General features: G+C 39.0%; 2 protein-coding genes across 4 annotated transcripts in view; one reads left to right on the top strand and one right to left on the bottom strand.

The window, feature by feature from the left end:
* The window catches only part of LOC130911841 (RNA-binding motif, single-stranded-interacting protein 2-like), a 34,439-nt gene extending 31,219 nt beyond the window's left edge, over positions 1 to 3,220 (bottom strand). For both annotated transcript variants that reach the window (XM_057829439.1, XM_057829440.1), the window contains exon 1: positions 3,018 to 3,220. In XM_057829439.1, the coding sequence (XP_057685422.1) occupies positions 3,018 to 3,092 (75 nt within the window). In that variant the 5' untranslated portion in view covers positions 3,093 to 3,220. The remainder of the gene's footprint in view (positions 1 to 3,017) is intronic.
* Positions 3,221 to 16,687: 13,467 nt separating this feature from the next.
* Positions 16,688 to 22,261, top strand: part of lrp1ab (low density lipoprotein receptor-related protein 1Ab) — a 141,215-nt gene continuing 135,641 nt past the window's right edge. For both annotated transcript variants that reach the window (XM_057829834.1, XM_057829833.1), the window contains exon 1: positions 16,688 to 17,316. In XM_057829834.1, the coding sequence (XP_057685817.1) occupies positions 17,244 to 17,316 (73 nt within the window). In that variant the 5' untranslated portion in view covers positions 16,688 to 17,243. The remainder of the gene's footprint in view (positions 17,317 to 22,261) is intronic.

Here is a 22,261-nt window from a genome sequence, read left to right as displayed (position 1 = left end):
TCCAGTTTTTTTATAAGGAAAGGTGATTTGAGGTCCAAGTGTGTTTTGGAGTCATGTGCATGGTTATAAATTCAATTTTAATGTTAGGGCATCACAAACATACTGAATACTAATACGTTGATATCTCGTAAGAGTCAGTATTATTTTCATTACTAGGTCAGATATTCTGTTGCTGCTTTCCACAGGTGTATTGAATGGTACAATATCTTCAAACACTCTTTAAAACATGTAGTTCTAATATTAAGTAAAAATATACTTTTTCTTTCTTTTTTTTTTAAATAATTGATTAATCGGACGATTAATTAAACGATTGATCGATCATTTGGATAAATGTCACTTTTTTCAATTACCTTTACAATTTAACTGTTGTTTTAGGCATGTTTTAAGTAACAAAGATAAAATGGATGACTATTTCGTTCAAAAGTAATATTTTATTACAGCTTCCAAACAGTAGTTTACACAGCTTCCTAACAGTAGTCTATAACTGTACTGTTTTAAGTACATAAAACCTGTTAAGGTTTTTAATAAATGTTCTGAGTATAAAACATAAAAATAATTTCTCAGTACACAAATCAGGCAAAAAAGTGCTGCTGACCGACATTTTTTTCTTGAGGGAAAAGTGCTAAATTGTGTCAATGACTCATTTATTTTCTTTATATAAACTAAACAACAAAATCGAATACAGAGGAGGCAGACTGTAATAAATCTGTTTTCTTTATCAAACAGTTTTTCATAAATACAATCCAAATCCAATTTCAAAATACATTCTTTTGTATCACAATTTACAGTTTGAATGGGAGTTTGTGTTGAAAGGAGACTCTAAAATGTTATATGAATGGGTTTGTGTGTGTGGTTTCATTGTAAAAAGAAAGTAGACAACTTTAATATCTAACAATAACCCAAGTGCTAATATGCTTCTCGGAAACACAATACAACAGGATATTTAAGACACTGATTAGCATAATCGCTAACTAGCTTAGCGCTCTGTGCTAAGTAGTAACATCTCATCAAAAAAGGATACAAACAATACAACTGGCTTCATTTACTCACCTCTGACGAAGGCACACTGGATCTAACAACACACAAGACAATCTAACTCTCGACATTTCGTAATATTATTAATTCAGCAACCCAACTTGGGTGTAGCAGTGAACTCTCTCTTCTCCTAATCGCTGGCCCGTGCACACAAACACACACAAACAAGGACCAGAACGGGACTGCTCATAGCTGCCGGCAAAAAACGATAATAAAATTTGTTGGCAACAAATGTATTAATCGATTTTTATCGATTTAATTGATTAGTTGTAGCAGCCTTAAAAAATACAATGCTTTAAACTTCAACAAAACTGACCCGTACACAACAAATTTAGAGTCCTTGATTTGAAAACATTTAAGAAAATATAACAAAATCTGCTTTAAAGGAATGGACAAACAATCTTTGCTACTGCTTCTATAAATATTTAAGGCAAAGAAACTGAATACTTGAACATCTTACCGGTTTTGCAAGGAAAATCTTAAAAGGCACAGTGGAGAAGAGCATAGCTCCACGGACTTAATCTTTTGATAAGCCGTTTTTGCAAAATCCTGAGCAAAAAAATAACAACGAGGCTCCTTGGTTTCTTGTTTCTAAATACGATTGACAAACAAAACAGCAGCAACATGGACATTTGCTAAGCAGACTTTTAAACAGTCTTCTATAATCCTGAGGAGAATATTAACAACAAGGTCAGAGAAATGATCCCATTCTCTCCATGAGAACTTGAGTGCAGAGGAAATCGAGGTATGGGAACGACACCACGAGTGTATTGGGGGGGGGGGGGGGGGGTGCAAGTTAATAGAAAGCAGAGGAAAAGGGGGGAGAAATCTTTTAATCCTCTGGTCTCCGCCCTCCCCTCCAAATCAAAAGACACAAACCAGGAGTTAGCACTTGAAGCTGGATTTACAAAGCCTGCCTCTGTGTGACTTTGGGCCTCCGACAATACAAAATGTGTCCAAATAAAGTGCAGCATGTCTTCTTTCATGTTTGCAGACGCTCTCGTGAAGTAAGCATATTGTTTGAATCTGGGATTCCAGGAATTCCAGGCTATTAAATGTGTGCAATCTGAATCCCAGCCAGCCGTGAGGCAGGGATGGGAATAACACAGGGAAGCTAGGGAGGTGTTTGATTTCAGCATTGTTCAAGCCTTATTATGGACTGCTGTGAATGTTTGCACATATTCAGCCATGACTATATGTTTAAAGCTCAATTTCTCAGTGTGACATCTTAGTATAATAACCTATAATTACATAGTCTAAAATCCTGGCAGTCTGTTTTTCTGAAAGAGATCAAGTCCTATAGTGTACATATCGTACAGTAGCTTTAAAAAAATAGATTACAATGTCAATTCGTGAAAAAGTCAATTGAGGAATTCAGTCAATCAATGTTTAAGTTTACACTTGTCAATTCTAGAGTGTTAAAACAAATCAATATTGTTCTACTGTTTGCGATCTTGCATTTGGTCAAATCAAATGTAAGGTGTCTTATGTTTTGAACTTTAATTTTCTTTAGCAAAGCCCCTCTCAGTTATTATTAGGGGCATTGAATGGGTGGGGCGTGTCGCTAGGCATGAAAGAGCAAAGAAAAAAACTTTACCAACTAGTCCATAATTCAATGAAAACATCCCTCAAACCTATATACATATGTAGTAAATAAACAATAAGGGTTCAAATTGCCCCTCACGAGATTGTTAGGATGAGCGATGTTATTATTCTTGTGCGCAGTAAAGAAAGAGAATGGCGAGAACAAGCCAACACGGCGAAAGCAACTACTCAATAACTCCAATGTTAGTTTCGAACCACGACGTGTAAAATAAACACTAAATACAACAGGCAAACCGGCGTCTGCGTTAAACTAGGGTCGCGTGTGGTTCACTTCTCTCAAGGACACTGCAGCTTCCGCGGCCCCGAAGTGGCGCCGAGCACGGAACAAGATGACTGGCATTACTACGAGCAAAGCGAGCGAGGTGAACAAAGTTTACCTTCTTGATGCTTTTGCCCGGGTAGCCGTTGTGCGCGTTCACTCCTCCGGTCCTGGGCGGCACAGAGAGCAGCATTTTGACGCGGCGCCGTGTGCGGTGGAGCGGACAGCCGAGAGCAGCCAGGCAGCTGACGTCAGCCGGGGGAAAGTGAGCCAGGAGCGGCGCTGCTGATTGCTGCCTGTTTTCCCGGCTCTCGGACGCTCTCCCAGTCCACGCTTGACATACACGGCTGGGATTGCTCTTTCAATGGGGCCTGCGCAGGAAGCACCCCCCCCCCCCCCCCCCCCAAAAAAAATATATACATAACATCCCAATACGTACTGTACTGTATATGGGTCATTCGAGAATTGGAGGATATATTCTGCACCCCCCCCCCTCGGAAATTTCTAATAAACCAGGCACAAAATACAATATGGAGAAATATAAACTTGTATAAAAATTGTAGTTATAATGAGAAAAAAGGCAAATCTGTACAAGTAACACCAAATTATTACTTAACTCTTTATAGGGCAAGTGACTATTTTTGGTTAAAAAAAAAAAAAAAAAAGCCAAGGCTGAAAAAGCAGTTTCTGCTCTTGCACCCCTCTTTAATTAAGCCAAAACAACTATTGTGTTTGATAGAACACTATGTCTATATGCTGCCATAGCAGATTCATGGCGCATTAAGCCCCAGAACTATTTTTAATTGGTCCGTTTTACCCTGAAAACCCCCGTTTACAGACGTTGCGCAACCGCTTTTGTTTCAACCCAGCCATAAAACGAAGGTAATTAATTATATTTATTATTCAAAATGTCTGTCATTTTTAGCTTAGAATCATTCATTGATGTCTCATATTTCGTATAATAAAAAAACGACTTTAAAAAATTATTCGCTCACATATTTTAAACTTTTAAACAAATTATGTCACTATGAAAAAAAAAATGGCATCTGTAAAAAAGTCACAGATACCTACCTCATAACTATCACTTAATTGTATTTTTTTTTTTGTTACTGTTGCATTTACTCCAATATGTTAGATGATAAATAATCGATCCAAACAAGGAAAAATTGAAAAAAAACTTTTAAAAGGGTAAATATATGAAAATCTCGACCACTCCTTGATGTCTGCGATTTCTGCATCGCGACCCTTGTTATATTACCATGTTTCATCCACAAAATCCCCTAAAAATCCAGCTGTGGCCAGTCACAGCTGTGGCTTGACACCCAGTGATACATGCTACATGGAGTTTTTGGATCGAAACAAGGTAAGTACGTGATAATAGCTCGTTAAAGTCATGGCGTCTGTAATTCTGCTCTCGTGTGCTCTCACCTCCAGATGGGGTTTTGCTGTTTAGGTTTTTTAAAAAAAAATTTATGCCCTCAAGTTCAAAATTTTTCTTTCAAAATTGAGCTTTTAAGCTTTCCAATGATGTATCACACATGCATACCGGACAATTTTGAAATTTGGCCAAATTAGGGGTCTCAGAGCGGAACATCAAGTCACCTGAGTGTTTTCAGCCCTATATATATTAGGGGTATGACAAAATATCGAAATGGTGATATATCGTGATACTTTGTATCCCAATAGGGTAATCGATATGCTCCTGCCAAGAATCGGGATATCGTTTTAAAAAGATGTCAATGTCTTAAAGAAATAAAAATGAAAAGGAACCAACAAGTTGCTTCCAAAATCTTCCACCATAATGGTGTCTCATTTAACTCCAAGGCTGCATTGACGGTGCACGACGCCCAATCCATTTAGAATGGGAACATTCGTTCATTCGAAACCAGAGCATTCACATTCATTGTCCGATTTTCAGGGCCTTTACAGGTCCCTCGCTGTTCATTTTAGGGCATTTACAGGTAATTTCCTGTTGAGTTTGAGTCACTGCCTATTCATTTGGGTGATTCCCAGGTCACTTCCTGTTCTATAACTCAAAATTGACAGGAAGTGACCCATAAAATACCCCAAAATAAACAGGAAGTAACTGAAAATCAATAGGTAAATGACCTTAAATGGCTCAAAATTAACCTCATTGTCCGTTTGAAGTGGGAGGGATGGCAGCGAATAAATGAATGTTCATTCGCTGCCACCCTCCCAGTTCAAATGGATTGGACGTTTACTAGTGATAAACTCATTCGAATTCACAGCAGAAGCTTATTTTCTGTTTATTAGTTGTTTGTAGAATATCTTAGAATGATTTCCTGACCAATGTAACGATAATAGTTGTATCGCCATATCGTCAGATCATCGTTATCGTGAGCTTTGTATCGCAAATCGAATCGTATCGTGAGGTACCAAGAGGTTCCCACTCCTAATATATATATATACCCATAACTTAGACAAGTTTCCAAGGTACTTCCACTTTACTTCCGCATTTCTGCTCGCGACCTCCGTTTTACACTTTCTCTAACCAAAACAAACCAAAACAACTCATAAAAATCCCTCAAAAAAGACAATTTGAAAATGCCGCATCCATCTGCCATCATCACGACTTAGGAGGACAACATGAAGAAATGGTTGAGAGTTGCCACAACCAAATAGTTTTATATTTGATTGATTTAATGGCAGTGGATGGAAACGCAATCGGGGACCTGAAAAGCTCGGAAGCTACCAGTTGAATGTGTCCTAATAAATTAATATGGGACGTTTGTGTCCACGAAGGCAGATGTGGAACCAAGACAGTGCCACCACAAAGCAATAACAGGTAGAAATATTTTCGATTTGACTACAATTCTGTGTTGCGTCACAGCTGAGAGGCTTTGCATTAGCTTCAACAACAAAGAATTGGAAAACAAACACTCGTCTTCTACAAGTCATACACGGGCTTTTTACCTGAAATGGATAAATTCAGGTGTTACACGTTTTTGTTCATTTGTTTACAGGTGGAAAACGCTGTTAGGCTAGGGAAGACAAGTTGATGTGCGTAACAACACTTACGTTGATGGACATATATCTACGTGCATTCTACCTTGAGAATGGAAGGCTCCATTTATGCTCCACCTTCGTTATTATTTTTCTAATAATCTTATAAATTATTTATCAAGTTGTTTTGCACGTGGGACTATTATTTCAAATAAAACAAGAAATCAAATCGTGTTGTCCAAAAGTTTTATTACGATCAATATCTTGAATAAAAATGAATGACATACTATTTGTGTTTATATGTGAGCACATAATACCATAAATATAACCTAACTACATTAAAATTACCTTCTAGTATTTCCTTGTAACAACAAAATCCGTGTCAGCCCTTCTACATTCGGCAGCTGTAGTATTTGTAATTTCGCTTCATTTTGGTCACTCAAGTGGCCGGCTTGTCAATCTTCACCCCATGTTGACACAGGCTGGACAGATTGTTAGAATTTGATCCACGAACGATCAACAAAGTGATAAGAAAATAAACATACAATCTTCTAGGTTAGCAAGCCACATCCTATAACTGGTCAAAACATTCCATTTCCAACCATATTTATAGGCGCTTCCAGGAGTTCACACAACCACGCACAGCACAGAAGTTGCGGAGCCTCATCTACGTTGTGCTGAATCCATTTTTGGAGCTTCCGTGGGTTCCTCTGGTTTGATTTTGCAGTTTAACTACACCGTCTGCACATCACTTACTTCAACCACACTTTGTGTTGTTCTGTCTAAACCGGAAGTCCGTAGCAGAAAATGTCAAAGATGGCGTCGCCCATGTTTTGCTCAGGAAACTTGTCTGTAATGGCATGGCGTCCACATACATGGACATCACATTTTGTTCATGTAGGCCAATGCAATGTCCACACTCCACATAAGTGGACGTCAGGTCTCAATTAATGTCAATTCGCCGTTCATGTTGTTGTTATTGAGGGTGTGTACTCTCATTTTTTAAAATCAGTTATTCGTGAATGGACCACAATGAAATTTGGTAGGTATAATCTTAGGATGTATATGCCTCAATCCTCGGAGTCAGATTTTTAATTTTTTGTATCAGTGCTAATTAATTAATTGCCGACTTACATTTGCCCGTGGGTTGGGAGTTAGCCAGTACAAGGCATGCATGCTCTTCGTCACAGCCCTCAGGCTGTAGTAGAACACTAGTTTTAATTATTAATCATTGTTGTATTTCTATACCTTATTTGCACATATTTTCCGTGAACAAGTGGAATTATAATTTCAAAAACGTTAGTAAAAATCAAGTTTATAAAGTTAAAATTATTAAAAGAAAGAAAGAAATCTACTGTAGCTATTCCCCACAATAACACCATATATTTTTAAATGTCATATTTAACCCATTGCCTGGCATTGATAATGACAGTCATCTAATTCATATAAAATGGGAGGATTGAGAATGCTCAACTTTCAGTGCCATTGATAGTGTCAAACTCACACTGGTTCACGGGTCACATTTACAGTATGGCAATTAGATCTCATTTGGGCTGGACTAGTTTATTTTTGGCCAAATAAGTCCAAAGTCCAAGGACAACCCCACGGGCCGGAGTGGACCCCTCGCAGCAGGCCGTGCATTTGACACCCCTACACTAGACGTCCAATCCATTTTGACTGGGTGAGGCTGGCAGCGAATGCTTGTTGGATTGGACGTCCAGCACTTTCAATGGCAGCTAATGAGGTAAATGAGTAGCCAATAAAGGGTTAAATATTGAGCAACCCCCCCCCCCCCCCCCTCCCTTTTCGCCTGTCTCGCTCTATGACCTATTTGCAATACACACCAGTGGGGACTTAAACATACTCTTGCATTAATTTTTTAAAATGATATTTCTATAGAGGAGAGGGTGTACATGTAAACACATGCTCTAAAGAACATACGGTACATCGCAATAAATTTAGGGTACTATTACTCTTTTGATAGTATACCAGTTTCATAGTATACCAATCGCTTATACAAAATCTAAAGTGGTTCTTACAAACAATGGAGACCAATTTCTTTCAATCAACAGAGACCGGTTGGTTCCCATGACTACATCTAGTGACGGTAACAATTATTTGTGTCTAATTTATATATCATAAATGTAGTGATTTTGAAGCATTTTTTGACCAATTGCTTAAAAAAAAAAAAAAATAATAATTCTTCCTCTTCTTAATATGTACCCTCCCCCCCAAGTTTTATGATGATGCAAATCATAGTCTCTGCCAGACACAAAGATTCTAGTGAACTGTACTGTATATAGCTGAGTGAATTGAATTTGAACATTTAAGGTTTGAATTTAAACCCTTTTCTCTGAATGGCTGTTGGTGAGTGGGTGTGTCACTTGTTTACACTAAGAGGGTAAGAAACAAAGTGGTACTTGCATCATAAGGCACGGTGTAACATCACATCACCGATTTGAAATCTGCTCCTTCGCAGAGCGGTTTGACTTACAAAAACAATAAAATCACAAACCACACAGATGACAAACATCAGCCGGGTAACACACTCATTTTGACCTCTCTTACGCATGAAACCATGAAGAGAAATTAGTTTAAATCCAGTTCAAATGGATTGGACATCTGTCGCTGTCAGGATCAGCAAATGATTTTAACTATGTCTGATATTTGTCCTCTTCTGTAAATCAACATTTTGCTCAAATAAAACTCAAATAATCAGAGCAATATATATAGAAAGACTATTTGGCATAACCATGAGACAAATCAGAGGATGTAAAAATGACTTGCCGGCCATATTAGGTGAATCTAAAATGGGACTGGTAAAAAAAAAAAATAAAAATAAAAAAAAACTTTTGTTTTAGTGTGTTTGGTTAATAGGCCAGCACACACTAAAGGCAGATTGTACATTGATATGGCGACACAAATAAACCGAAAGCTGCTTAGACACACAAAAATACCTAACACACACTATTGTAAACTACACAGTCATGAGACTATTAATGTGATGAAGATATTAGACTGTTGAAAATGAGTCAAAGTGATCTGTCAATTATCGCTGTTGATTTTTAAAAATCTGCGATTCACTGAGGGTGCGAAAGATGAGCTATGAAGTTGCAAGGAAACGCTGTGATACCATTTAATTGAAGTTTTAAATGTAGGTCGATGCATTTGATAATGAATCTAACAGAGAAGGCCCTGACTGCACACCATTGACCTTTTGGCAGTATGGTGATGAGTGAAAATGCTTCACAATTCTGAGGTCATAGGTTCTTATCAGCCCACCTAGCAACCTTTGTTGGTTTAAATTTATGTGTCCGTGTTGGGGAACAACTGTTTACTCATTTTAAAGTGTTTTTAGAAAAACTCTCTGAAACTATAGCAGACCACACGTTGACAAACCTTTGTTTACTCCTTAGTTTGTATGTTGAAATAACAAAGCACTTAGATGTAGTTTCTGCTCTGTGTGGGGTGACACAAAATAGGAAAGCCTTACACAGAAAAGGACTTGAGTGCTATTGTACTGTTGAATCTATACAAATCAATGCGTCAGCTATATAAAGTTAAGTGTCTGCAACTGTTCCCTGCTGATAATTCACATCTGGTCACAACGTGGTGTTTGTCCCACTGCATTCTCAAACATTCCACTTGAAGGTCATTCAAGGTGAGCCTTCAATGTACATTCAAGTGGCGCATTGGCATAAAAATGTCATTTTCGAATATGGAAAGCATAATTACACATTGAGTTACCTGGCATGGATGAGCAACTGAAATGCAAATGAGGTGGAAAGCATCTCACTTTATGATCGCATAGGAATCCAATAATGTTTCCTCTAAATGTTGGCTTGACACCACTGCAACATAAACAATTGCTCTGAAGCAAAGTCATGAGAGGAAAATAAAGAGTATTGCATGTGAAACCTTAAACCATTTTGTTAAAAGAACAGTTACTTATTTCTACATTATGTTGGAAAAATGTAAGTCAGCAGATCAAATTACATTAAAAAAAATGTTTGTATGCTCTTAAGTTGCCTGGCAACTGAATCCCTGACGCTTTTGCCTCGTCTTGCATACCAAGATTTATAAGCCCGCAAGTTAGCAAACATATGCAACTGTTCACTCAGCCATCCTGGGTGTTCTTTCCCGCCACATATTTGCATATTGTATCGACTAGCACTCTGAACCTCAGTTGTGTGTAGAAGAAGAGGACAAGCATGCCTGCATGTGCACAGGGGATTTCATCCAGATTTCATCATGACGGTCTAGTAGGAAAGATGGGCGAGGCGCAGCCGAATTGATCAGCTTTCTCTCTGCTTTATCGTTCTCTATCCCCTGCATCTCCCTCATGCATGCTCAATGTCAAAACGTGGACACATTTTTTTTTTTGCATAAAAACAATAGTCATTCTGCAAGGAAATTTTTAGTAGAAGAGCATCAACACTTTTTTGACATTTGGACATTGCAATGAAGTCATTCACACTTCTTTACTCCCCATTGTTTCAATCTATTCTATGTGTTTATATGAGCATTGAGCCAGATGGGCTCAAGGACACTTTGGGGAGGGGTTCACAGTCTACAGAATTTCTGAGCCAGCCAACCCCACGCAGAATAGCATTGTCCTCCAGATGGTACCAGGATAAATCTACAGTACAATAACATGTAAAGGTCGGAGGCCAATGGTGCTTTTTTGATTCCCTTTTTATGGCAGTCATGTGTTCAAATACTAATTATTAAAGACTCTTCATCTAAGTGTCTGTCCTGCACTGTAAAAAAACAAATAAATGTTCAGTAAAATGCTTGCAGTGGTTGCTAGAATTTTACTGTAAAATACACAAAGGCATAGCACTGGAGAAAGCTGACCAGGGACTTGTGTTGAGGAAGGGTTGCAGAGGTGGGTTGGGAGGGTGATGGCGGTGGGGGGTGATTGGGATAACACAGGCTGCTGGTACATGCTCGGCATTCCTCAGGTGTTTTCAGCATAGCTCGCTCGGTAATTGCCTGGCTGTGAAAACACGCAAACTGAATGGTGGGAGTGGGACGCAAGGCGGGGGGTAGTCAATATATAATTAGATTTAGGCATAATGTGAAGCAGATTGATTCTTTTTTATAGGATAGAGCATGCCAGAGCAGTATCTGTTGAGTAATGACACAAATAACTGCATGCAGTGCAGCTCCAGATGCAGATTCTGGCTGAAAGTCAGGAGCTTGATTTATTCTGCAATCCATCCAAGATTGGGGAGCTCTGGTAACGACCGGAGCCGAGCAGCAGACCCGGTGTGCTGTTTGGGCATCCTTCATAGAATTTGTCATCTCCGCTCCAAAGATCTTTGCTGATTTGCATCATAAATAGCATACGCTGGGCCAGATGTCATCACCTTTATCCTCGACGCCACAATTGCAGAAGAAGAAGTAGCAGGTTCTTCCTGTCTGGGAATACTCTTTCCTTTCCTCCCCCCATCCTTGGCTGGCTAAAAGCTGGGGGATTGTGTGCAGATGTGGCTGGAGAGAGGCCAGCCCCTCTGCCCTGGGAAAACATGTGGTCTGGGAGTATTTACGCTGGCGCTCTTTCAAGCTGTCTCCCACACAGCATGCTGGCGTCAGCCTCCACATGACAAAAAGGGCACTCTCAGGTTGCGGTGACACCAGTAATTGTTGGTTCACGGTGTTGACTCGGAAGTGCGACAACAATGTCAACAAAAAGCTGTGACCTGCAGTGACCCCTAAAAGTGCCCTAAATATCAGGAATTGCTTCCTTGAAATGTATCACCACAGGAATGTTTGTGTTGAATGGACCAAATATTCTGCAAATATCACAATTTTCTTTTTTTTGGTTTTTTGTTTTATCTCACATATTCCCTTCATACTTGACATTCTCTCCTATTATTTAAGTCTGAGTTAAAAAAAATAAAAAAATAAATAAAAATAAAAATAAAAAAAAATAAAAGATATGCTTGTTTTTAAACCAATGGTATTGAGTCCTGTCACTTTTTGTCCGGTTGTTTTCCTATTGTTCACCAATAAATGGTAGAGGGAACTGGAGCAGATTTTGACAAAAAATGTGAGCGTCTCATTATCACCAAAGGTCCACTCATTCTATACAAGGGAAAAAGAAACACTTCTCTTTTGAATGACATGCAGCATACAATAAAACGCAAAAGATTTCATTTTGTGGTTTGTGTATAAAATGAGCTCACACTTATTTAAATTGCTCATTCATGCAAGTATTCAGTGCCCTCTGCTGGTTCATGTGATTGAACAACGGAAATGTACAGAGATGCGTTAATAGCAAAGGGCTAGGTTTGGTCTCATCATTGATAGGGACGCTATAACAGCATAACCTGCATGTGCACTTTTTGCTTGGGACGGGACATTAATAAGACCAAACAGATTAGGTACATTTATCAAAAATAGCTGGTTCCTACGTAAAAAAAAAAAAAAAAGAAAAAGAAAAAAAAAAAAGTTATTTTCATGGGAGAAAGTCATTTTTCAAAATGCTTGCTTCATATAAAAGAAAATTTACGGTGGTTGTGTTTTAGTTTGTTTTGGAGGGGGAGGGGGTTAAAATGAGCATAACCTGCAAATAAAAAAAAGATATATTTTAAATGATGTAGAAAATAAATACATTTTAATTAATGAACAAATGCACAGTTGAATTAACGTTAACAGTAGAAAACACCTCTAAGCATCTTTTCACTCGGGTTTTACAGGTTAGCAAGTTCACACAGTTTAATGTTATGCTCACTCAGATGCAAGTCGGACTTTATAGTAGCAAAATTAGTGACGTGTTCCCCACCTCCACAACACTGACGTCTTTTTACATTACTTACAGTGGCTGCTGCTGCTGGCTGAAACAAAACTTCTAATATCCCTCCTCTTTAAAGGGGGGGGGGGGCATGTTAACATGCATTTCTGTCGGGATTGTGTGAATGTGGGGGTTCTAGTCATCAGCCAAACAAACGTGTGTTTGAGGGGGAAAAAATGCATCGGCATATTCAGCAAGTGAAAAAGGGTAAATGTAAGTCTCAACATAATAAAATTAATTCACTTAATAATGGATGGGGTCAGTTCTGTCCTTACAACATATGGGAAGACAATCTAAATTACCTATATAACTGAACTCATTGTATAATGCAAATTAGATTGCTAAAAAGTTGGTGGGGACAATTTGGGCATCCTGAAAAGTTGATAATGTTATGTCCCTACCGTCCCTATGCAAACCTACGCCCTTGGTTAATAGCATACTAGTACTTTTGTATTCCTAGTAGGATTAATGGTGCAGTAAAATCCAAGCGCGCTGCAGTTGACTTCTGGAAAAGGGCCAATATCACAATACATCAAAATGTGGTCATTTTCCGGTCTCTTAATCTTGATGATGACCTGCATTTGTGGAAGAAACACAAAATTTGGGCTAGACCATAGACTTCGCATCTAGAACACAATAAGAGACAATATTTCATAAAGCTTGAAAATCAAAATTGACTGATTTAAGAGGGTAACAGCTGACAATTGAACACATTTTTTTTAAAGAAATGAAACATTTACAAGTCATGCCCGTTTACTTTTCTAATCAATAACACCTAGTCTGACACATGGCATATGGCAGCAGTTCACCGAATCAGAAACACAATGCAAGCATGAGGATGAAATTATTAATTTAAAAATAAAAGTCCTCTCCTTAGTCACAGAAGACAGACCGTTTTTTAAAAAAATATTTCATCAGGGGTGTCCGAACTTTTTCTCCGCAGGATGCTTTGAGAAAAATCGAAGGCTGCTAGGGCCAAATTGAAATCCTTCTTTCATTTTCCAAACTGAGGATTGGAATTGGGTAAAAATGATAATGTTTTTAAAATGTATTTATGTATTTTTATTTACAGTGTATCACAAAAGGGAGTACACCCCTTGCATTTCTGCAGATATTTAAGTATATATTTTCATGGGACAACACTGACAAAATGACACTTTGACACAATGAAAAGTAGTCTGTGTGCAGCTTATAAAACAGAGTTAACTTACTTTCCCCTCAAAATAACTCAAAATATAGCCATTAATATCTAAATCCCTGGCAAAAAAAGTGAGTACAACCCCTTGGAAACTACGTACATCCCTAAATGTCCAAATTGAGTTCTGCTTGTCATTTTTCCTCCAAAATGTCATGTGACTCGTTACAGGAGTGCTGTCAGCATTGCTGCAGAGGATAAAGAGGTGGTGGGGGGGGGGGGGGGGGGTCAGCCTGTTAGCGCTCAGACCATATGCCGTAATCTACATCAAATTGGTGTGCATGGCTGTCACCCCAGGAGGAAGCCTCTTCTGAAGACAGTACACAAGAAAGCCCGCAAACAGTTTGTTTAAGACATGTCAACAAAGCACATGGATTACTGGAGCCATGTCCTATGGTCTGATGAGACGAAGATTAATTTATTTGGTTCCGATGGTCTCAAGCATGCGCGGCGGCGACCAGGTGAGGAGTACAAAGATAAGTGTGTCATGCCTACAGTCAAGCACAGTGGTGGGAATGACCCCCCCCACACCTCTTCAATCTCTGCAGCAATGCTGACAGCACTCCTGTAACGAGTCACGTGACATTTTGGAGGGAAAATGACAAGCAGTACTCAATTTGGACATTTAGGGACGTACGTAGTTCCCATGCGGTGTACTCACTTTTGTTGCCAGGGGTTTGGATATTAATGGCTATATTTTGAGTTATTTTGGGGGGGAAATAAGTGAACTGTATAATATAAGCTGCACACAGACTACTTTCATTGTGTCAAAGTGTCATTTTGTCAGTGTTGTCCCATGAAATACTTAAATATCTGCAGAAATGCGAGGGGTGTACTCACTTTTGTGATACACTGTATATATAATTTTATTATTTTATTTATATATTAGTATTAACTCGTTGGATGCCATCGATGGCGATAGACATCCAATATATTTTGACCGGACTGGATGTCTATAGCTGTCAGCAGCAGTGAAACATGATCACTCTGCCAGCCTTCCAAGATGAAATGGATTTGTTGTCTTTAACTGTCAATGACAGTGAATTAATTAAGGGCTACAAAATAATCCAGAGGTATAAGGATATTGCAATGATAATAATAATAATTAGAGATGCCCCGATCGATCGGGATGATCGGGACGATCGATCGGGTCCGATCACGTCATTTTCAAGGTATCGGAATCGGCAAAAAAATATCGGACATGCCTTTTTAAAATATATATACTGTATATTTTTTAATTAAATCGTTTTCTAATTGTATTTAACGTTACAAAAATATTATGCTACACTCATCCAGAGTCTTTAGTTTAGGCTTAAGGTAGGGTTATCAAATTTATCCCGGTAGCGGCGGTAATTAATTTTTAAAAAAATGTATCACGTTACAATATTTAATGCAATTAATGCATGCGCTGCACGACCCGCTCTCGCATTGTCGCGCTCAATCTGTAATGGCGCTGTTTTACTCATATAGAGAGATAAAAGGAAGCATATAACGAGTAGGGTGAATTTTGGCAGCCATTGATGTCTTTTTCAAACGGTTAAAGTCTTACAATCCTTCTCCCTACGATTAGTTATATCATGGGAAGCAAAGTGGGGAACCAAGGTAGCAACTGATCTATATTTTAGCACCTCAAGTTAAACCCCAATGAAGAGAAGATATCCAGTAGGGAGAACAAATGCTTGATACACTTTCTTCTCCCCACTGTATCAATTGGTAGCACTACGCACAGTCATGGGTGCACTTCCCATCATGCATTTGGGCAGAAGTTGAATGCCTGAATGATCATTTACTGAAAGCTCATACAAATCCACTAGATGGCAATATAAACAAATACAGTACTTATGTACTGTATGTTGAATGTATATATTCGTCTGCGTTTTATTCATTTTTTTCTTAATGCATTGCCAAAATGTATAGGATCGGGAAAAATTATCGGGAATGATTGGAATTGAATCGGGAGCAAAAAAAGTATATACAGTATACAGTAGACTACTGAAACAATGCCCAGTGACAGCAAAAATGTCAAGAAAATCAAAACCAAGTTACCAAGTTTAATTTATCACATTTGATTGATATATTATGTACTGTAAGTTTGTTCATGTAAAAGGAATGACTGCATTAGTTTCCTACACTGATTTAACATATTGTCAGGGTTTGACACTTGAGCTAACGGAGAGGCACTGCTTAAGTGACTAGCTCCATCCAGTGTTAAATATGAGAATGTAAGAATGTAAGCTGAATTTAGGTTTCTTATTCTGTCCTTATATTTTCATAATTTGCTGCGTCCCAGGAAAACGTGGGAAGCAGGCAGTAGTTTGGACACCCCTACATTACATCAACCGTTTCCTGGACAGATAATATTAACTAGTCCAATTAGTCCACTTTCTTTTTCAATGATATTCGCTTAACGTTAATGTCCTCATATTGGGCACCAGAGGGCGCCATCTAACACGAAAAGCAAATCTTCAATCGCCGAGACTTCACCCGGCCGAGGACTTTTTCTTTTCGCTTTTGAATTCGCATTGCAATGAGTGGGCGATTGTAAATGTTGCAAGAGTCTGGTGAAAATCAATTGAATTTTTTGCCTTTTGTGGGTGAGATTATAATTAAAACATCCACCAAGTTGTCATTATGATACCGTTTTATTGGATAACCGTGGATACAATTCACATGAGAGCTTGGATGTGAATCATAAGCCTCATCCTGAACTAAGCACTCTCCCGACTCCATGGTCCCCCCTCGACGGGCTGAAAAAACGCCTGAAATCGGAGAAATAGGAGGTGTGTTGACGCATGCGCAGACCCCATCAGCAGCTCACTTCTCTTGCTTTTTGTGTGGAATCAAGCTGGTTACGTCACGGGCTCGTCCACGGTGCTCTGAGTTGAACATTTAGCATCCACTCGTGCGGCTGCACGTTTGAGGAGACACTTTGGCGCTCTTGGGACGAAGGGCGCCTTTTATTTGGGAGAATTCGCGATTGCACCTCAAATAATTTGCGGAATCCTCTGAGTGCGAAGCCGGTGTGCTCGAGTGTTTGCGTGAGTGAGAGTGAGTTTATGGTGGCATGGTGGTAAGGAGCCACTCTGTGCATCATGTTCGAATGCTGAGAGTCCTTTCCAGTATTTGTACATGACAGTACTGCTGCAGCGCTTCGTCTAGCCTCAACGGCGTTTCCATTTATTTCTCCCCCGAAGAAGAAAAAGAAGAGGCGTGCTGGACTGAGGGTGCAGCTGAACCAACGCACCCGGATCTTCCCAGCCGGGGTTCGGATGAGGTGCGCGATCGGACTACTTTGGGCTTAGAGATCCAGCCAAGTCCCCTCACCCCGCTCCCTCGACCGCTGCTCCTTTCCCCAATAGCAGTGCCGTCGGCGCACTGCTTAGGAGATGGCGATGAGCTGGTTCTATTTGGGATTTCTACTCAGTCTGGGAGTCATCTCTCCTGATGGTGCAGCCGAAGGTAAGACGCCTGTTGGCTGCTTCAGTATTGAACTGAACACTCGATTGTGATCACATACAGTAGCACATCCAGTCTAAACGCAGGCCTGTGCAGCACACATACAAAGCCACAACAACACAGCAGCATGCAGCCTCCTTCGAATGGCTACGATCGATTCATTCATTTCTGAAAATGGTGCACAAAAGCAGGCATTTGGCCTGGATCGGATTTTACTTAAGGGCCTACCTACATTGCCAAGCAAATCAGACCGTGAGGTCATTGACTGTCCTTTTAAGAATGATTCATAAAACGGGCAGGTAATGGAAGCCATTAGAAATACCATCCTAGTGTTTTATGCTGTTGTCATTTTCCCCATCGAACACTTTATAGGGCAAATGAATGCTAAATCAATAAAAAAATAAAAAGAATTTTAACCTCTTAAAGATCTCGCATCCACATACGTGGACATCACATATTGGGTCATGTAGCCACAATATTTTAATTACAAGTGGCATACAAGTGTCGACTACATAATATCATGTCGACATGTGGGCGACAGGTCTCAGTTATATCATTTTTTATTAATCACTATTTTTGTATATCCAATTATTTAATTAATAAAATTATGAATGAATAAAATGTTAACAAAAACAATAACATTAAAAAAATGAAATAGGAATACACTTCTTTTGGCCCCCATGAACACTACAGTTGTTTTATTAAAAAACAAAACAATAACTCAGTATTTTAACTCATTGGCTGCCATTGACTGTGCGAGCCGTCCAATTCATTTTGACTGACAGAGTATGGCAGCGAATTGAATCGGAAGCGATTCGCTGCCAGCCTCTCCCAGACAAAATGGATTGGCTGTCTAGCACTGTCAATTGCAGCTAATGAGTTCAATGAGTGCGCTATAAAGAGTTACTCTAGCTCAGTGGTTCTTAAACTGGGTTCGATTGAACCCCAGGGGTTCGGTAAGTCTAAGGGGTTCGGCGAAGGTTAAGACACACAGGGCCCTATTTTCGTATGCTGACTAAAGGCAAAATGGCGTTTTACACTAGGTTTTGGACTGGTTTTCCCTCCAATTTAGAGGCTTTATTCCATTTCATAAACTGGTAGCTCTGTATCATATGCATAGGCGAACTAGGCAGTTGCCTAGGGCGCCATCTAGTGGAGTGGGTACCACAGGGTGTTTCATTAAATATAATAAATTGAAATCTAAACATGACAGAAACCATATGGTCAAGAATAATGCAGCTAAACAGGCTTAATGTTGAACAATACAAGATTTATTCCTCTAAATTTGAGTGAAAAATTAATGGACGCATTGGGCCAGTCTTGGTCACATGTGATGATGAAATGGCTGCAGGCCAATTACAAACCAAAAGCATGACTCAGGCATTTTCTACATCATTAAACATCAAATTTTGATCTGTTTAAAAACATACTGTCAAAATTTGAAGAAATTTGAGCAGAAATTCACTTAGATATTAGCTTGCTACCTTAGCGCTATCGGTTTTGAATTAGATAAAAAAAAAAAAAAAAAAAAAAAAAATGCTTTATTTAAAATTCCGAAAGGTTTGGTGAATTCCCATGTGAAATTTGTGGGGTTTGGTACCGTCAGCAAGGTTAAGAACCACTGCTCAAGATACACTGTGTGTTCCTTCCTTATAAATGATTGGTCTCATTACTGAGCTTGTGTTTCCTTGTGAGGTGCCACTGACATGACCCTGCACTCTCCTTGATTCAGCAAACACGGTTTTAACATCAATGACCTTTTGAGCTTCCCAGTATCACAATATAATACAAATAGGAACACTCGCCCTCAATGTCAACTTAACCCTTTATGGGCCAAGTGACTATTTTTTGTAATTAAAAAAAACTCAAAGCTTCACAAAAATCTGGCATTCACACACGTAGACATCACATTTTTGGTCTGCGGGCCACATTTTTTTTTTACATTCGTTATAGGATAGGATAAGTGTAGCCTGCCTGATGTCCACATACTCAGATTCCAGGTCTCAATTATACCATTTCATTGAATTAATAATTATTTTTTTTATATACTGTAATTTATTTATGGATAAATAAAATCATGAAGTAATAAAATGTTAATAAAAATAAATCAAAATGAGTAAAAACATAAATAAACATTGGTTATCGCCCCTGATAACACTCTAAATTTGATTTAATAAAATAGCAATAATATGAAATAACATTTTTAACATAAAATGAAGAAACATCTTTAATTGATGATGAGAATAATTGCAGGGTTATTTAGTTTATATCTTTCATGCAATGTGAAAAAAACAACCTTTTTTAAAAGTAAGTTTAACAATATAAAAACTAAGAATATTTACGATGAAATGAGTACCTCATAGAGGGTTAAAATTTTGGTTAGCAAAGGAAAAGTGATTCACTGAGAGGAGTCCTTTTATGCATTATTCTTAATGTGTTATGTATAGCAAATACAGTGCGTACCTCATTACTGTGTTGTCACTCGTGAGATATAAGCTAAATTCAGTATCATGGGAAGGTTTTTCACACTGCAAGCAATAGCTGGGGTTGCAAAAGTCACAAAGCTCCTCCCATCTTCTCCATCAGTATGTAACATCTGGGCACAGGGAGACCATTAATCCAACTTAGATGTGACTGCTGAGAGGGGGAGGGACCAGCTGAAAAGCGAAATAAAACCTCAGCTGGATGCGTTTGTCGAAATGGACAGGAGGTTACATCACACAAGGAGTAGGAGACTGGAAATGATATCTGTGTCATATATTTGATGGGTTAACTTTTCATCTGAGTTTGAGATTGAAATCCAACCAGTAAAGTGAACCAGTCCGAAAGATAAACCACAGGGGCCGCAGCTGTATTTTATGAATGAGCGGGGATTAACAAGAGGAAGGTCAAAAAGTCAAAGCAGTTCAATGGCAAGCGGACGCCTTTAACTTTTGGTGCTATCACGGTGGCCAGAAAAAGTACTTAAAAACAGGACTATGAGAAATATTCTTTATGTAGCACTCTGGTCTGTACAAGTTGTGTACAATCAGAACAACTTTACTTTTACTATTCAATAAAAAAGCTTCCGTCATGTGTTAGTGTTAATTTAGAGTATTTCTCATATTCTTCCATTTGATTGCATCTAAACAAAACTGAACTTTGTTATCTTTGCTAAGACGCAATTTGTGGCAGTGGCTCATATTACAAAAGAGCTTTTGAGGAGGCCTGCCTTTGGGTTTGTTAATGAAACTTCCTCTGATTGATGAGGTTGAGGTCTGGTTTGCATTGGAGCTCATTGTTAAGACTGCTTTGAGCCCATTTGTGCCATGTTTGCCTCTCAATTGTAGGTACTAAATCAAGATTTTAATCTCGTATGTAATTATGAAGACTGAACTTGCATATAGGTGACCTTTATGGCATTTAGGAGCGTAGCAATGCCTGTGGTGAAAAGTATGAATGTGGGCCATAGGCTAAAGACTTTGAATTCCTGACACTCTTTTCGTCCGAACCTTTAAATAGGATTTGGACTTTCATTTCCCATAAAACTGATGTTTTAAACATCTGCTGGTTAAAAAAAAAATCAAGATTTAGGGTTTCAACAATTATGGAAATGACTCCAACATTTCTACAGTATAACACAGCCAATTGTGCACTTTCAAACACTTAATTTTACAAACTAAGAAGAAAAATAAAAATGTACTAAGCACATTCCATATGTCCAAATGTCAGCCAACTGCATACTGTCATTAGCTGACGCCCAGTTTACTCACCAGGCAAAAACCCACCTTTTTACTCATTTGCCCCCATGGATGACAATAGACATCCATTCCATTTTAACTGGGATCGGATGACCATGTTTTAGGGCCATTACCAGCAACAAACGTCCAACCCATTTGAACATGGGAAAGGCTGACAGTAATCAGTGTCACTGACAGTTCTCCCAGTTCAAATGGGTTGAATATCCGACAGCGTAAATGGCAGCAAATGAGTTACAGCCAAATATGATAGAGGAAACTACAGTAGAACACGTGGGGAACAAAATCAAATACAACTGCAGCCCGCTTCTACACCTTCACTTAATTCAAGCGACTGTAACGCAGCTTAGTATCGTGTTCTTCATGTATTGTAAGTGTGAGAGCCTGCAAATGAAAGAGTTTTTCTTGTTTCCCAATAGTGCGGGTGAGGTGTAATTGGCAGAGGTGGGTAGTAGTAACGCGTCACATTTACTCCGTTACATTTAATTGAGTAACTTTCAGAGAAAAATGTACTTATAAGAGTAGTATGTCAAAAAGAGTGCTGCCGTCAAAAATAAAAGTGCGGATATCAAACTTCTAGTTTTTTTAATTGGGCACCGATAGACCACGGAAAAGCAGAGCTTTAGTTTCATTGTGGAAAATGCATTTATCATCCTATTACATCTTCCCCTCCGGTTATTGCTCAGTGAGTCAGTCAGCTGTGCTACACGATGGCTGGAGGAGGTGAAACACCTGAACTTTTCCACTATCAAAGAAAACAATATGGGAATACTTCGGCTACAGAAAAGTTACAGACGGCTGCGGCTGAGAGGAAGAGGGCCATCCGACATGTAAAACATGTTTGCGGAGGATGGCTGCCAGAGGAGGCAATTACTCCAATATGATTTTGCATTTATGTGACCACCCGTCGCTTTATACAAAATTAAAGGTTAATAAACGCTGTTATGAACGTTTCCCACCAGCTATGAGAGGTAACTCCAGGGTGTTTAGTAGAAATGTCCCGATCCGATATTTGGATCGGATCGGACGCCGATATGGGCAAAAAAATGCGCATCTCTATCGGATCGGAACACCTGAAAAATTCCGATCCAGACTTCCGATCCAGTTTTTTAAAGTCAGGTCCGGGTTTTCCAGCGCGCCGATTTACATAATCCATTCCAGTTTTTGCTTAGGTTTCCCTAAAATCCGGTCCGCATTTTACGGCACACCTT

Source organism: Corythoichthys intestinalis, chromosome 2, assembly GCF_030265065.1.
Source record: "Corythoichthys intestinalis isolate RoL2023-P3 chromosome 2, ASM3026506v1, whole genome shotgun sequence".
NCBI classification, from domain to species: Eukaryota; Metazoa; Chordata; class Actinopteri; order Syngnathiformes; family Syngnathidae; genus Corythoichthys; species Corythoichthys intestinalis.
Note: the sequence above shows the minus strand (reverse complement) of the source record. Positions and strands in the feature narration are given on the sequence as shown.